The 18,523-nt window shown below is 30.8% G+C and overlaps 1 protein-coding gene across 1 annotated transcript; it reads right to left on the bottom strand.

Annotated features, from left to right (window-relative positions):
- Nucleotides 1–2,626: 2,626 nt before the first annotated feature.
- Nucleotides 2,627–4,936, bottom strand: LOC145327923 (uncharacterized). Its single transcript, XM_080171453.1, has 7 exons — nt 4,793–4,936; nt 4,348–4,485; nt 4,014–4,047; nt 3,625–3,774; nt 3,450–3,566; nt 2,995–3,111; nt 2,627–2,850 (listed from the first exon to the last, which is right to left on the bottom strand). Exons 1-7 carry the CDS (start codon nt 4,854–4,856, stop codon nt 2,745–2,747), a joined length of 726 nt encoding a protein of 241 aa, XP_080027579.1. The 5' UTR covers nt 4,857–4,936; the 3' UTR covers nt 2,627–2,744.
- Nucleotides 4,937–18,523: the final 13,587 nt, after the last annotated feature.

An 18,523-nucleotide genomic window follows, 5' to 3' on the forward strand; every position in this document is an offset into this window, starting at 1 on the left:
CTCTAAGATCTAGTTCAACCATTTACACAAATCGCGCAATTCATCAATTGAAAAAAAGGATTCTTTTTTTTGCAAACCCTTTAAATGATAAATAATAGTCTGAGATACCTCTAATGTAACTTTGCCAAAATTTATAGTTTTGTAGCAATTTAAATCGTTATTATTACATATCAATACTATTTTTACAAATGTAAATTATGATACATGCAATAGTTATTTAAAATTATGATATTATTATAAAAAAAATATGCAGTTTATGAAATAATATGCTTCCTAATAATAGTAATAATATATGTTTATGTAATAATGTTATGTTAGAAATAAATCATGAATGTAAAAATTGTTTTTCATATATTTTTCTTAGCACGCGACTACGACATTAGCATCTAAGGGCTATTACTAAGAAGGGTTTTGGAAGGTAAAAATAGCCTTCCTATGTAATTATTCAAGGAGTAATTATTCAAATCTTTTAAGCCAGATAATCAAAGGATAGAAAAAATAAGAATAAGAAACTTTTAACGTTGGTTATAACTATGCTGACGAAAATCAAATTCTTGCCTTAAAAGTCCATCGTCCTCATAGCATTCAAAATTGTCAGTCCAAGTAAGTTTAAGGAGTAGCTTCAATACTAAAAACACAAATAATAAAAATAATTACATTTTCAGTATAGCTTCGAAACCCAATAATATCCGCCAGTATATAATCAGTTCTCAGCCATACTGAAAAATCATAAAAATTCATACCAGTTTTGTTAACCCGTGCCTTCCGCCGCTCGTGGCTAACAATACTGAATTTAATCTTCTATTTTTTTATTTTAATAGCCGCGAAAAACTTTCTTTAACATAATTCGATAAATAACTATCATTTTGTCTTTGAGTTAATTTCATCTAATATTTTTTTTTTATTTTGTAATATTTCATTTTCTACATATAACACTGATTTATTGATTTGGTTATGTAACTGTACACTGTAACTGCAATAAATAATTTGTTTACGTAAATTGTCTTTTTTTTATTTTGACATTTCCTTTCATTAATATTATTTTTTTTTAATAGAACATTCACAAGTGGTTTAGCATAGTATGAATTGTAAGAACAAGGATGACAACATCCATAAGAGATAAGCTCTAAAAATCAAACGGAAGGACAAACGAACAATACGTTTTGTAGAGTGTCTGAACTAAATAAACATTACTTTGAAGCTCTAAAAAATGTACACAAAGTTGATACATAATTGCGTAAATACAGGATACAGTAAAAGGACATACTTTCATTTTTAGGTTTTGAATATATCTTGTCTTGTTTACAATATTGTACCTTTCTGTCATAGGAATCATTTAAAAATAGAAGAATAGAATAATTATAACATACAAATTTTAAACATACGGACTTTCTGGCAACGATTATAGAGTTGCCGCAGTTCCTAAATCGTACCTAACTTATAGGAATCATCATGCAAAGTTTGAAAATTCTAACATGCCTAAATTAATTAAAGGAGCTTTATTTTTGAAAAGCTTTGCTTTCAAAATTAGAATAATAAAAATTTATAATCTGCTGTATTAATTTCTGACACTCTACAAGAGTTATTGTTCGTTTGTCCTTCCTTCTCATATTTTATCTTAATTTTATGGATTATGTCATCATTGTTTTAGTTTTTAAAAATGAAAAATCTTGGCTTATTTTTCCTCAAATTTTTGTAACATTTGGTCTGCAATTATTGTAAAATATATATTATGTTGTTATTATTTACTTAAAAACAAAATGAGTCAATGTTTTTTTAGGAAATATTCACAGAATATATAACCCTGGTCTTTGCATAGTAGGCTTTCAGTAGCAAAGCTATTCTATAATAATATTAAATGCGTTTGTTAATTAGCGTTTGTTTGACACCCTGATGTTTGAGCTAAGCGAGAAAGGAACTGAAAGATAAAAGAGACATAAAGACAGAAAGAGAAAAAATTATGGATAGAAATAGTTTAATAATTACAGTAAAAATTTAATTTCAAATTAACTTTGGAAAATAAATAATTAATTTTCTTGCATAATTGTCTTTGCTTAAAAAATATTTATTACCAGATCTCATCTCCGCCAATTTAATTCCTTATTCTGACATTTGATTAAAATATTAACTCATAATATGTAAGAATTTATTAGAAAGCATTTTTAGATGCAAATTTGAAATCAGTATGACTTGTTCTTTTTTAAGATGGTTAAAAAAAAGGTAACTTGCTTTATCCAGTAACCAGTTCTAAAAGGGATATTTTACTAAAAATGACTTCTGAAGAACGTAAAAAGCTGTTTTCATGGGCCTAAAAAAAAGTCAAAATCTCAAATGGGGACATTGATTTAACCTTTTACTACTTTATCATTGTACTTTCAACCAATATGATGCAAAATAGATAAGTTAATTGTAGGAAATTATATCACAGATTTAACATCAGACATTTTTACCCTACATGTACCTTTAGAGATATTTAAAAACACCTTTGATGCATATTTCTACAAAGAATATCGACATATATTTTTTGTAACCCCTACTGCCACTGGTTATTTCCAGAAACCAGAAAACGCATTCAGGTTGATTCACAAATCGGAAAACGCATTTTTAAAAACACTGTATTTAAAAACATAAAAATAAAACTATAAAAATTTTAACAATGGTCAAATAAAATTCATAATCAATTCAAAAGTGTTTTAGTAGATATGAATACATATGACATGTCCTTTAAATATCTATAGGAGAAATCAATTATTATTACATAGATAAGTTCCCAAGTTAGTGCAAATTGTTGAATTCGTGGTAGGTGAAGTTGTTAGGTTTGTTTTCTTGCAAAGGGTACCAACTGCATCCCTTAAAAAATATAATTTTCATCACTTTCTTATATTATGTCTGTTGTTTCCTTTTTTATTACCCTTTTAAAATAGAGATAATCTGTATTTACACTATATTTATTCTTGTAAACTATAGAATAAGTTATTAATAATAATGACTTACGTGCAAACTTTGCTACCAGCACATCTACCCACTAAAGGATATGCTCCACTTTTCAACAATGTTGATGCTTCGGCGATGCAAGCTTTTGTAGTTCCACACATTTCATTTAAAACTTTACTAAATGTTTTAATAAATTGTAAATGTACTAGAGGCCTCTAGTGGCAATTTGTATGTTTATTTTGTTCAAGTCTTTACAGCACCTCTTTATGTTGCGATCACGTCTCTAAGATACTACTTTATGTTAATTTTTTTGATTTTTTTTATATTTCTCCTGGGAGGGTGGTTGTACCCTCCCCAAAATAGTTATAAACCCATGAGACCCATGAAAAGACATAGACATCTTGTTACTTTATTATATGGATTATAAAATGTATAAGCGAGACTTTTGAAATGTGACTCAGGATTTTTAAAAAACTCATATTTTTATATTATTTATAATATGATATAAACATTACCTTATACAATCAAGGGAACATTTGCTCTTCAAGCATCTATTATATCCATTGGAAATACATTCATCTCGAATATTCTGCACATCAGGGGACCCATTGCAAAGATTAAGTACAACCTCTCTTAAAAATAAATATTGTAAAAGAGATGTATTATTTATATACAAACTAAAAGACATACCTGCAACAATACTGGTTGTTATAAGAAGAAAGTACTCCCACCTCATGAGTACAACCATAATTCTGAATCAATTTTTCTCCAATTGATGAACATGCTGCTTGAACCGGTCCAGGAACACCTTGTTGTGTGCAACTATCGTTTACAACAGTCCTAATAATTGTAAGATAATTCACAATCAATGATTATGAATAACGAAATATAAGAAAAAATTAAAATTGTTCATTGGATTTTTATTGCTTAAGTATCTTTTATTTTCAAAATGAAATAAAAAAGAAGTCCAACTATTACAAATATTTATGCAAGTATATTCTAACATTAAATATAATTAATAATAAAACATTGTATGACTGAATATTTACATTTAACAATTATCTTAAAATAATACTTACTGTGTACATCCTGGCGCTGCAATCAAGTTGGAAACTAAATTAAAAAAAAAATTTTAATAAAATCAAAATAACTATTTTTACAATAATGCAATTGAAAACCCTTTGGGATTAACAGGCCTTGTTTCTCTCAAAATACTTTACTTAACCTAAGAACTGTAACTCCATTACATTACTTGCTCTTATTGAAAACCAATACTTCCTTATTACTCTTATAGATTTATTCTACATTAAGATTATTCCCTGAAAATAAGCTCCTTCACACTTTTTTTACTATCCCCTGCAAACTTTTATAATATATTATATCATTATCATGGCAAAAACTTGAAAAGAATACCTTTGTTGATAGTCAGTTTACATCTCTTACTTTTCGCATTAAACTGCCATGAAGTGCAATATTTGGTTTTTCCACATATAGCTTCACACTTGGCTTCAGTCGGGCATGGGAAAGAAGAATTTCTACTTGGAGTTGGACCTTAATGCATAAATATATAAATATTGAAAATATCAATGTATGTTTTTCTGTTACACTAAAAATGAACATGGCCTATTTTTTGAATATGTTGAATACTTCTATTTTAAAAGTACTGGCATCCTTATAGTTTAAATTAAACTGCAATAAGTAATGTCAAGCTATTATTGAAGACAAAAATATAATAAAAACTATTTGGCAACTATTATCATACTGTTTTAACTTCAATGAAAGATGCTATATATACTTTTTTAAAGAATCTAAAATCTTTTCTTAAATTCTAGGTTTAATGGATAATTAAAATTATTACCTCTTGCTGAAATGAAAGCACTCAAGCAAGCTACAATCAAACAGAACAAGATTTTTTGATCCATCTTTGAAGAAGAGTTCTAAATAAAAAAAAAATGATTACTAAAATTTACAACAAAGCAAAATTGATAGTAAATAATTTTCTTACCTGGTAAACTACTGCTGCACAACTTCAAAATGTGTCCATATTTATTTAAAATTACAGGTGTAACTTTTACTGCAAAATTTATCATACAGGGTGCCCCATTTAAAATTGTTTCTTTTTAAAAATGTTCAATTTATAACATAAGTTATATTTGAAATAAACACAAGGGCGTTTACATTGATGATGGAAATTAAATGACAGATACCAAAATTAGAGAAAGAGAAAGAAGAAAAAAAAGAATATAAAGATTAGCAAGAAAATTATTTAAATATTGAATTTCTCTTTGTGATTTAACTGAATAAATGCAAAACATTCTACAACAGCAAAAACACCCTAGTCTTTTGAAATCACAAAATTAGTAGAATACTATTAGAGTAATGTTTAAAGTTGATGATAGTCATAAAGTTTCAGACAATTACTGTGCTTAAATTGTAATAGAATTTATTTGTAATGTAAGACGCTTTTTTCAGAGTGGTAAAGAAAATATTAAAGGGGAATATGAAAATATTAATAGGAATATAATTTTTTTTTCAGATAAACAACTAGATATCAAATGACATATTTCTGACTATATCTGATCCCTGACCTTACAGTTCAATTAATTTTAAAATCCCCTCCACCCTTTCTTTAAATAATTCTTTCCCTTTTATGAAATAACCCTTTAAATAATCCCCTTCCCCTAATTACCCACTCCTCTTTCTGGACATTGCCATTCATCCCTTTCTTTAGTTTCCACCCCCCCCCCTGCTTTATCCACCCTTTTTTCCCTCTTTATCCAGCCTTTCCCCCCCTTTATCCACCCTTTTTTCCCTCTTTGGCCAGCCTTTCCCGCCCCCATTTACCCACCCTTTGCCTTCCCCCCCCCCATTTTCCCACCCTTAGCCTTCCCCCCTCATTTTTATCCACCCTTCCCCCCATCCCTTTATATGATTGAGGTCGATGACAAATTAATGCCACGCTGTATCATGGGATGGGGGCGTGATTGAAATGTGTAGTATACTCCTTTGATTAAACTCAATTTACGGGTTTTTATATAATTGCAACGTAGTTATAAGACTTTTGGTAGCAATAAATTGAGACGTTGGGTATCCCTCTAACTTAACCGATTTTTGATTAGTCAACGGTCTAAATTTGTCTCGGCCAGGATATGATTAAAAGCCTAAATCGGCCAAGGAATAGCCGAGTACAATAGTTTTAAACTTAAAAAATTAAAAATAAAGAGCTAAATGATTTATTGCGTCTTTCTCTTTTTATCGACAGACGCACTTGGATATATTATTTTCATAATTAATTATATGTATTTCCCATGTTAACGTCACCTTATGTGTAAATTTGGTGAGCTACATTATTGAGCAGCGTTGTTAAGTTAGGATGGAAGAATTTTGTAATGAAAGCAAAAGTGGGGTAGAGGATAAGGGATGGGGTAAAACGGGTTATCATAATGTTTTATTTTCTTGACTTTAAGTTAAACTCTATCATGATTGAACCACCCCCATATCTTTAATCTTAACCCTCCCCTTCAACTAATAATCCTTTCAAATTAACTGACTCTTTCATTCATAACAACAACAACAAAAAACATAAATTATAATATATTTTTTGGTCAGATATTTATATATTTCTTTTGCTTTGGAAAAGATCTCTATAACCCATAAAAACTGTAATAATTGGTAGACAAAAATCAAATTTATCTTTCAAAAAGAAATAGTAATTAAACTCTTAAAAACAAAAAAAAATCAGGATATAATAAACCATGATGAATGTAAGTTTTTACTTTTTTCATAACTGTAAAGTGTACAAAAAAAGGAAAAGCCTATAGATAGTTGGTTTATTTGCATTTTCAAACTGTATCAAAATTCAAAAGTATCCTCCAAATTGTTGAAAAGCAAAATTATAAAAAAAATAAATTATATATCTAAGTAACTAATTCCAAACTTAGATAACAACTTATAATTTCTACACATTTGCATTTTTAGAAGCTTTCATGAAGTTATCATTTATAATTTCTTTGTGTGAATTGTCTTTCAAAATTTCTGACTTCTGTCCTGCTCTGTGTAAGGTTAATGGCAAACTGACTCATCTACAGGGGTCCGGGATTTTTCATAATGTTTAAAGAAAACAGCTAAAGTTTCCAATCCTGGCTAAATAAGTGCAACACATTTTAAATGAATCATAAACCTATTTTTTATAATCTTAAAATCAAAAGTTTATTTTAGATTACCAATTGCATTTATTTGAAAATCTTAAGTTTTAACACTAAAAATACTCAAACATATTTTTTGTTACATTGTAAGACTTTTTCTGATTATCGTTCTTCCCCCTTTTTAAATGAAACCCCCAAAAATAAACTGTCCCTAGGTGACCGTTCGTATTACCTTTTTCTTTCCCCTACCCCATCTACCCTCGCCCATAATCTCAAATAAAAGGGTTATGTGTATAATAATAATTCTCTCTTGAAAAAGTATAGGTTTACTACTGAAGAATGGGAATGGAAAAGCAATACTTCTTAATGAAAAATAACTTTTAATAAACATGAAACAGATTAAACATTTATTTTTAACAACTTTTAATCTGAAATAAAATTAACACTAAAGTGCAGTGCAACTTATATTATATGATTATTTTTATTCTTTTTAATTCTGAATTAGTTTATCAAAACATAATCTATTTAATGTGAATGTTAATATTCTTTTTCATTGATTATTTATATCTATAAAATACAAGTTTATGATTTAAACCCACACTTTTCATTTGGACAGCTGAATATCATTAATAACTTGCTACATGGGTCACACACATCCATTGACACATTTGAGGTTTTTACAAAATTACAAAAAAATCTAAGTATCTATAGCTAATACTTTCAATATATTAAAAAATACTTAAATAATTTTTCTTAATTTTTTAACCAAAAAAGAAAAAAATCCTGTTATTTCTTTTGTCAAGAAAAGAACTGTAAGTAAGTTTGGTTGTTTTGTGAGACCATCATAAAGATTGTACTATCTAATTGAAATATTTACTTGGGTGTGAGGGGACCTTTTCATTTAAGAATATCTTCCCTTTTAAGCCTTTATTTGTATACCCCAAAACTGTTTGTGTTTAAAAGATTCAGATAATCAAAGTATAAGTATAAGGAAGAAAAAAGGTTCTTTTTATTTCTACAATTAGACATAATTTTCAAAGTTTGATACATACTTTCATTTTCTTTAGGGTTATAAAATTTTTTTTTCTTTAAGTATTTTCTTATAAAGTTAACCACTTTTGAGATTTTTACTTTAAAATACTAAAAGTCTGATTACTAGTGGAATATTCTACATGCACTTTTCCATGTAAGTTCATATTATAAAAACATGATTACGGACTAAACGACTAGGGCATCTCATTTGAAGGTTTGCTACAGCAATCCAGGCCTTTGGTTCAATCTGCGACAAAAGAATTGTGTAGTATTTAAGGTTTCGAGATGAATTCAAGGTTTATAGATTAGGATATAGAATTCCTAGAACACTCAAACACCCTTATGATTTGTGTCGTTATTTGGCTGCTAAAAATCTATGTTTCTGTGCACCCTGTATAATAAATAATATATGTTATGCAACGACCCTTTACTTATCCCATGATATAAAGTAATGAGATTTATTTTGTCTGAAGCAAAAGATCTCAGAAATTGCTGGTCTGCATCAAATGAACTTTTAAGGGAAGCTGTATACATTTCTGTGGGTTGTTTTAGACTATTTTCTGGACTTCTCCCATCCATCCATAAAAGCTAGGAAGAGGCGAAACAACTAGTACCTTACAAAATAATAATGGCTACACTCATGGCATTTAGTAGCTCTGTATTTAAAGTGGTAGAGAAGGGCAGGAAAATAGTCAAAAATCCAAACTTAATTCTAAAACTTAACTAGCCTATACAAACCCTAGGACCTTTTTGAGGTTTCTTTTCAACGGAGAATTAAATCGGTGAAAAAACTTACAATTTTATTTTATAGGACTAGCGGTTGCGCTCCTAACATCTATAGGCTCAGTATTCGCAGGTGTAAGTATGGGCAGAAACCATACCAAGTGAAGCTTCTCTATAAGGGAGAACTCAATTGTTTCATCTTAACATATAAACAAAAATCTTACTACTTGATATAATAGGATACAGCTAAAATTAATAAAATAAACATTATCTATAAATTTAGACCAAATCATAAAGGTAGTTTTAGTTTTACATCTCCTTTTGTCTTCTCATATTATTGGTTTTGATCCCAGCCTTAGGATTGCTCCATCTCAAAAAAGAGGTTTTTGAAAATCATTTGTAATTTTTAATTAATGGTAAAAATATTAGTATTAAGTTTATCAATATCAGTGGAAAAATCTTTTATAATTTTGTGAAGAAAACTTTCGTTTTAAAGCAAAAATTCTAAAAACAAATATGATGCTAATATAAAATTTCAATCATCAATTTTGAATAGTATTCTAGAAAACGTTTTATACTGACTTATAAATAGTTATTTCTCGTATCGTATTATAAACGGCTTTCCGCGGATATAGAATGTACAATTATAAGATTAAAACTAGTTTTTTTAGCCACGTGGTGCCGAAGGCACCGGCTAAAACTAGTTTTAATCTTATGATTGTACATTTCTATATTCGTAGAAAACTGGATATAATACAATGCTAGACATAGTTTTTTCGTATTCATGAGAACCGGTTCCTATCCACCGGATTCAGATGAATACGAGAAAATTATATAGTAGCTTTGCTACAATTACAAAGTTAATTTCTTTATCTTACTTTACTTACGCCCCTAGAGGCCTCTAGGGGCACTGTGTGGAGGGTAGTAAATTTTCAATTTCCGTTTAATAAGAAAAAGTATAAAAATAATTTAGGTAATTTTTTTTGTGCGATTTGTCTTGGAAGGGTTGTGATACCCTCTCCCAAAATAATTATAAACCTGTCCAGGACCCATGGAAAGATAACTATTAAAAGGAAACCACAGTGGTTCAGCGGCTAGCAAGATCCTTTGATACAGACATACACACACAAGATATCCTGTTACTTTTATATAAGGACTAGAGGCTACGCCCCAAGCATATAGGGGCTTTGTATTCGAAATTACATATTTATTGGAAAGTATCTTAAAATCATCTCAAGACTTAAATCTGAAATTTTGAAAATAAAAAAAGCCTAAATTCACCACAAGACCTATGTGAAGCTTGCCAAAAACAGATAATTCTCTCGGTTCAGCAATTATTGAGATCTTAATATTCAAACAAAGAAAAACCTTACTACTTCATACAATGAGATAGATACTCACTTAGCATCCCATAGTTTGTGTATGCTCAAATAAATCTAAACATTAAAATTATTATATACTTTAGTATCATATAACATCCAAAAGTATAGTTTTCTCCTATTATATATTATTATTTAACCATTCTTTTAGTACCTCTGTGTGGATGTTGTTACATAAGGACCAAACAAGCTGCTTTGCTCATAAGTGAAAGTCAGTCAAACCATCCATTTCATGGTTCTTCTGCTTCAATTTGTTATTTTTTAAAATTCGAAAAGGATTAAAATTGTTTCTATTAGCTTTACTGTTAATAGTTATTTATCACATCGTATTATAGACATCTTTACGCGGATATTAAAATTTTCAAAGAATGTTAAAAGGATTTGAACCAGTTTTGTTAGCACCGAAGAGCTGAAGGTTAGGGCCAACAAAACAGGTGTATAGTTTTATGATTTTTATTTTAGTATTCGCAGAAAATTGTCTGTAATACGAGGATATACATGGTTTGAACAGGTTCTAATTCAATGGATATTAATTGGTTTGGAAGCCATACTGAAAAAAAACTTTTCTTGCCAGGTTTTGAGTTTTATTTAGTAAATTGTGTGAAAAATAAAGCTTTAAAAGAGGTAAAATCAAATTTTACCTGTTTGATCTCTATTAAACGTAATTATTTGAATCATTAATAATGAATTAATTAAATCTTTATATAAATTTTCCTATAATTTGCAATATTTTGTTATGAAAACAAAATAAACAAGTGGCTGATATGACAACTACAATAATATATGAGATTACATAACCAGAAAACAATTTATCCTGCAGAAAATATGCATTAAAAATATTTTGCTTACGCAAATTGTCTTTTTTTTGATATTTCCTTTCATTAATCTTTTTTGTATTCAATAGAAAAATACAAGTGGATAAAAATATCTACGTAAATTGCCAAACAAAATAAAATTATAAAATATTAAAAAGTAACATAGCCATAACAAACCATTAATTCTTATTTTAATTATAGTGAAACTTAAGCATGCTAAATGTTTAAAAACTTGTAATAGTCTCAAATTATTAAAACTCTGGAATTCCTAGAAATTAAGTGTTTTAAGTATAAGTAAATGGAAATACAATACATGAATATATATATATATTGAAAGACAAAAATTTGTCGTCAATGTAGGTTGCTAATGTAGACCTCATTTATTGGTTGGTTTGTTCGTCCAGAAGGATGGGAGGGGATGGGGGATATCATTATTTTAGCCAGCTGGAAGCATAACTTTAAAGAAAGCATGAAAATTTGGTGCAACATCCATGTAATTATATATTGATTATTGAGAAGCTTAGGCTCTAAAATTATATAACAAGTATTATCTAAAGAATAATGCAACAAATATCTGCAAAAATAGTATTTCAATGCAAAAAATGATTAATTTAGGTTAATTAAATATCTTAATATCCATTTACAGCTCATATTCTCATTTAATATATTGAAATAAATTATGGTTCGCTTAAAAAAATTTGTCACAAAACCTACAAATTGCACTGTTACTATTTAGGATTAAGGTTAGCCCTAAAGATCCTAAGACTCTCATCAAGCATATGCTTAAAGTCAGAATGAATAATTATTTGTAGTCATGCTTGGTGACTTTATCACTCACTTGAGTCTTGCTGTTGTGGACCTATATCTGTATTATTACACTACACTAATAATGACACTTTTACCAATGTTTGTAGCTTAAGATTTTGCCAACTACTGAACCAATCTACAATTTGGGGAAGATTTTAATAGGTTCCATGAGGGTTTAAGCCTATATTTTTTTATTTTTCTATCCTTTTGAAGACAGAGTTGCTAGATGCTAGGAACGCATCCACTAGTATATTGATATGAAAAGGATCTTGGACAAAGTAGCTTCAGACAAAGTAGCTTTAGGACAAAGTAGCTTCAGGACATTTACTTAAGAAAAGTAGCTTCCTAAGAAAAATAGTCTCCAATATGGCCGCAGCGCTCGGCCCCCTAGCCTATAACCTATCGTAACCTATGTTAGCCTCAGAACATTTATTTAAGAAAAATATCATCAACTGAAAATTTTGAATTAGAATTTCGTGGATTTTGCAAAAAGTGGTTGATAGATTTTTACAATTTTTAATATTGTTTTTACAATTTTGAATAATGTTTTTACAATTTTTTGGTTAGTTAAGGTTAAGTTATAGGCTAGGGGGCTGAGCGCCTGCAGCTAGGCAGGCCAGGGGGAAGAACACTGCGGCCATGACCTTTATTACCAGTGGAGGCTACTTTCCTTAGGAGGCTACTTTGTACGGAAGCTACTTTGTCCTGAAGCTACTTTGCCCGAAGCTACTTTGTCTGAAGCTACTTTGTCCAAAGCTACTTTGTCCCAGATCCTATGAAAACATACACAAATTATGATTATATAGACAGATGGATGTACCAACATCTTAGTACTTTCAACATACTTTATACTAAAAATACTGAAAATTTTACACATTTTATATCAAATATCTATAATACAAAATATATTTTGACATAATAAATATTTATAATTAGATAGATAAATAAAAAAATATCTAACAATTTTTGTTTTATCTTTGATGCCTCAAAAGATAAATCAATAATACTGTGTTAATAGAAATTCTACAAAACTTTATAAAAATATAAAATCTTCAAATTAAAATACATTTTATAGTTCTTCAGCCATGCATTGTTAGAAGGATAAGGTCTTATCTCTAACCAAAGATACGGCCGATAAATCTCAGAATTCCAGTGGTTCCGCCAGTAGTTCCGCCTGTGGTCCCACCAGTAGTTCCGCCTGTGATCCCACCAGTAGTTCCGCCAGTAGTTCCGCCTGTGATCCCACCGTTTATCCCGCCAATGGTCCCGCCATTTGTTCCTTCATTTCCACCTCCTACCTTAAAACGAAAAAAAGGTTTGATTAGTCCTTATACTAAAGTAACAGGATGTTTGTCTGTTTGTGTATCTGTGTCTCTGTACTGAAGGATCTCGCTAACCGCTGAACTGATCGGGTTCTCCTTAACAGGGTAGGTCCCGGGAAGGTTTATAACTATTTTTTTGGGGGGTGGGACACCCTCAACCCCCCAAAAAATGAAAAATACCCCCCCGTAGGGGTGTAGCCGATAGTATTATATATATGAGTAAGGAGTATATCTTTAGATGCTCAGCATCTCTATAAGTGCCCGCCTCCCTCACTGAATAAGAAATAACATATACCGACATTGGAGTAAATGGTATTAGATTCTAAGATATTATTGTAACAGTTAGATAAAAACCCTTTTATTTTTCTAATTATCCTCTTTTTTGGTGGTGACAGAATAAACTTACTATTATGTATTTTTTATTAGATTCAATGTATATACATACACTAAAACCCATTTAAACTTTTATCTTACTTTTGAATTTTCAAGGTTTCCAGGGTGGAGAGGACAACAAAACTTTAAAAATATTGAACCCTTTTTTACATTTCCCTTTTTTGGGGGTGGGGGAGCATTTTTTTATTGGGAGGGTGGGGATACCCTCCACCAAAATATTTTAAAACATTCCCTGACCTATAAGAAGCTTTACTTTAAAAAGGAGAATCATATTGATTCAGTGGTTATCTCGATAGAGATAAAAAAAAGCTTACTACTTATTATAATAGGATAAATGTTATTCATTCAATACCAAACCATGTACATAAATATTTATCTATTCATCTATGACCGTTTTTGGTCTTGTTTTCAATGTAACAAGGATGACAACATCCAACGGACATTACCACTTATATAGTGTCAGAACTGAATAATCAGAATATAAATGTATAAGAGTCGAAGCAAAATTGTAAGTAAATTTGTTGAAAAACTGCTTGATATAGGATAATGTTTATGGACATACTTACATTTTTAGGACTTGATTATAGAGTTGCTTCGCTTATAACATTATGCTTTGTTGTCCCAGGAATCAACATAATAAAAATCAGATCAATCGGATGAATAGATCACAAAGAAATTTAAATAAAAAAACAACATGTTTTATGTGGACGTACAGACATTCTTGTATTGATTATAGAGTTGCTGCTACGCTTTCTAAATCGTACCTAACTACTAAAGGAATCACCATGCAAAGTTTGAAGTTGATAGAACAATTATAACATGCCTAAATTAACGAAAAAGGCTATCTCTCTGTGACGGACGGACATACGGACCGACCATGATTACAGAAAAGCTTCGCTTTTACAAAGATTCTTACTTGGTAGCCTCCGTAAGAGTTATGATAGGACTCCTGATAGGCTAGGACTGGGGTGTGGTAGGAGGCTGCAAAGGGCTCGCCATATGTTGGGGAATTGTAGGGTAGGGAGTAACTGTCATCATATGGGGAGGTGTGGAAGGGTGAAGAGTAAGACCCACCATAGGAGGGGGTATGGAAGGGTAAAGAGTAAGATCCACCATAGGGGGTGTGGTAGGGTGAGGAGTAAGGCTCAGAATAGGTGGGGGCTTGGTAGAGGTCGTGTTGAGGCTGTTTATAGGTGAGGGCTCGGTAGTTGTCTTGATAGGACTGTCCATAAGTGGGGGTAAAGTAAGTTGGGGATGGCTGATGATAGGAGTTTGTGTGAAAGGCAGGAGGGACGTGGGTATGCTGGTGGCCGCCATCTCCTTTACAAACACCTACCAGCAAACAGAAGAATACCTTGAAAATGAAAAAATATTAATATTAGTTTCTTTCTATTTTCTTAAATACATCAAATTATTTCAGTTATTTCCTAATCCTTATAAAAAAGTAACAGGATCTTTGTCTGTCTATCTGTACTTAAGGATCTTGTTAATGATTCTCTTTTACACTCTAGCTTCTGGTAAGGTTTAAAAGGTAAGGAGAGTACCACAACACTTTAAATTACTAGCGGCTTCGCCCCTAGCCTCTAGGGGCTTTGCCTCAAGAGGTTGATCAAACCAATTTCTCTTATTTTAAATTTTCTTAAAAAATTTTTGGGGGGAAAGATTTTTTTGGGCGGGAGGGGTAGTCGACTCCACTATTTTAATTTTAGTTTTAGAAAAAAGAAAAAAAAAATTAGGGGAGGGATTTTTCATTTTTTTTAGGGGGGGGGTCCCAACCTCCAAGAAAATAGTTATAAACCTTCCCGGGACCTACGAGAAGCTTCCCTGTAAAGGAGAACCTGATCGGTTCAGCAGTTAGCAAGATCCTTCGATACAAACAACAGACAAACAGACAGACAGACATAGTTCTACTTTGTATTAGAGATATACATATAGCCTATACGCACTAAAGATCCTACGTCAAGCATCCCCAAAATGTACATCTTAACAGACAAACATAAATCATCTCTTCTTTATTTTATACTTGGACATAAAATCCTTAATGTAAGAAAAGTAAGTGTACTTGTACAAGGATGACAACCTCCATAAAAGCGAAGATCTGAAATGGTAACAAAAATGAACATTAACACTTGTAGAGTCAGAACTAAATAAAAAGAATATAACTATATTAAAATAGTTTACGTAAATGTGTTGCAAAACTGCTTAAATACAGACTTACATTTTAAGACCAAATTAGAGAAAACCTTCGCTTATAATATTGAACTTTGTTGTCCTAGAAATCAGTATTCCAAAAATCAGATGAATTGGGTAATCATATCACATAGAAAATTGTAGTCAAAAAAAGTAAAAAATCTCTTATTCAAAAAGGACGTACGGTCTTTCTGTTAAAGATTATAGAGTTGCTACGCTTTCTAAATTGTTGATAATTTTTATAGGAATCATCATGCAATCATCTAAAGGGCAGTTCTAATCTGTTTAAATAAACGAAAAGAGCTAACTGTCCCACATGGACGGACTGACCCTAATTATAGAAAAGCATCACTTTTAAAAATGATGTGAAACCTACCAATTTCTGCATAATGCATAAGTCACAAGCCTCTCTAGTGTCTTGACACTACCACGCACGTGTAATGAACTACATGCACTGAATAAATATTTCCTTATGCCCCCATATTTATATCAACCATTTAGAGTAACATTAAGTTCAAAAGAAAGATTTCTTTCTTTAAACAAAGGGTAAAAAAATGCTTACCCTTAATATTATTATAACGGACAATTTTTTGGGCATTTCCCTCATAGTGCTTTGGTGAGCACAGAACCCCAAACCCTTCATTTTTTAATTAAAAATATAAGAAGGGAGATTTTTGTTGGTTTATTTATTACTTTAGCTATTGTTTGATTATTTTCAGGGTTAGGGCACCACTGGTATAGGCCCCGCAGGGTTAGTGTCAGCCGCGTAAGGGTTAGGTATATTATAGTAAAGATAATCCCCATTATATTTAATATTTTTTTAAAAACAATTATGTGGGTTTTAGGTGCTTTAGATATACTTTGGGGGTAAAGCACCAGTTTTTCTTTCAAGAAAAAATGTAAAATATTTCCATGCATTGTTTTTTAAAAGCGAAGCTTTTCTTTAATTAGGGTCGGTCTGCCGTCCGTACTTCCGTCCGTACACTCCGTCCGAGATAGATAGCTTTTATTTGTGTTAGCTATGTTAGAATTGTCCTATCGGTTTCAAACTTTGCATGATTATTCCTGTAGTAGTTAGGTACGATTTAGAAAGCGTAGCAACTCTATATGCATTACCAGAATGTACGTCCATTTTAAACGTGTTGATTTTTCTACTTTTTAAACAACAAATTTTTATGTGATCTAATTATCCGTTTGATTTGATTTTTGGTATATTGATTCCTGGAACAACAAAGAACAATAGTAAAAGCAAAGCAACTCTATAAACAAGTCCTAAAAATGTAAGTATGCCCATAAACATTATCCTATATCAAGCAGTTTTTCAACAAATTTACTTACAATTTTGCTCCGATTATTATACATTTGTATTCTGATTATTCAGTTCTGACACTATATAAGTATTAACATCCGTTTGTCCTATCGTTTCAGTGCTTCGCTTTTATGGATGTTGTCATCCTTCTTTTGGTTAGTGCAACGGTGCTAAAAGTCGCTTTGCATAATGGATTTAAAATATACGTTGATATTATGACAGGGGAAAAATTGTCGTCAATTTAACTAACATGTAACTCATTTAATGGCCAGTTTATCTAGTAGGAAAGGGAGGGGATGGAGTAAAGGGGGTGGATGGGGGGTTTCGTTATTTCAGCCCGCTGCGAGTTTCACATTATTAATGAACATGAAAAACTGGCGTAACATCCAAGTAAAAATATATCCATTCTTGGCATGGTTGTCACATATCTAAATTTTGTATGTATCTTATTGTGTAAAGTAGTAAGTTTTTATGTCTGTAGTGAAGAATCTCGCAAACTGCTGAACCAATATGTTTTTTTTTACCATGAAACTTCTTATAGGTCATGAGGTGGTTTTAGGCTGTTTTATTTTTATAAATCAGTGTGGGTATGATCTAGGCTATTTTTCTGCATTCAAATCCCTTCGAATATAGATCACTTAGATGATAGTGGCGCAGCCTCTATTGTTTTTTTTTTATAGCAATAGAGCATAATAGTTATTTTTCGCATTGTATTATGAACATATCGTATTAGAGACAGCTTTTCGAGAATATTAAAGATGGTTCTGTTAGCGCCGAGGGGCTTAAGTCCCGTTCTAACAAAAGTGTTATTAATTCTATGATTTTTATTTTAATATTCGTGATAAATTGTCTGTCAAACTATGATATATATGATTTTTTAGTATGACTGATAACTGGTTCTAATCCAGCGGATATTAATCTGTTTGGAAGCCATATTTGTATGTTCGTCACTGAAGAGGGTGAAGTAAAAAGTAGATGTGCTGAAAATGGATTGCATATTTCTTCAATAATTTCCAAAGCTGTACAGCAGATAACCCAATTATTGCAAACGCTATGTTCAGCTACAATAGTAGTAAATATTGAGATAAGACACTGATGCTAGGTACACTTTCGGAAACTAAAATTCAGAACATCAAAAAGTAGAGAGGGCCGGGATATTGAACTGTAAATTACATTGGTACCCAAAGTTTTATAACCACGTTACTTTGATTCGCTGGTTCTCAACTTTCAATTTATTCTGATTGGTTGCTTTAAAACTTGTAGTGTTTCAACTTTTCAAACAAAATAATGCTACAAAACAGGTAATTTTGTTTATCATCAATAGGGTTGTAAAATATACTTCAATTTATTGTCAAGTGAAACACGCCAAAAAGCACAAAACTTCCTTAATATGAACTATTATTCTTAAGAATCTATTTTTTTAATATCCTTATAATAAAGTAACTGAATGTGTTTTTGTCTGTGTGTCTGTACC

This window comes from Acartia tonsa, chromosome 9 (genome assembly GCF_053477335.1).
Source record: "Acartia tonsa isolate MP-2025a chromosome 9, ASM5347733v1, whole genome shotgun sequence".
Lineage (NCBI taxonomy): Eukaryota > Metazoa > Arthropoda > Copepoda > Calanoida > Acartiidae > Acartia > Acartia tonsa.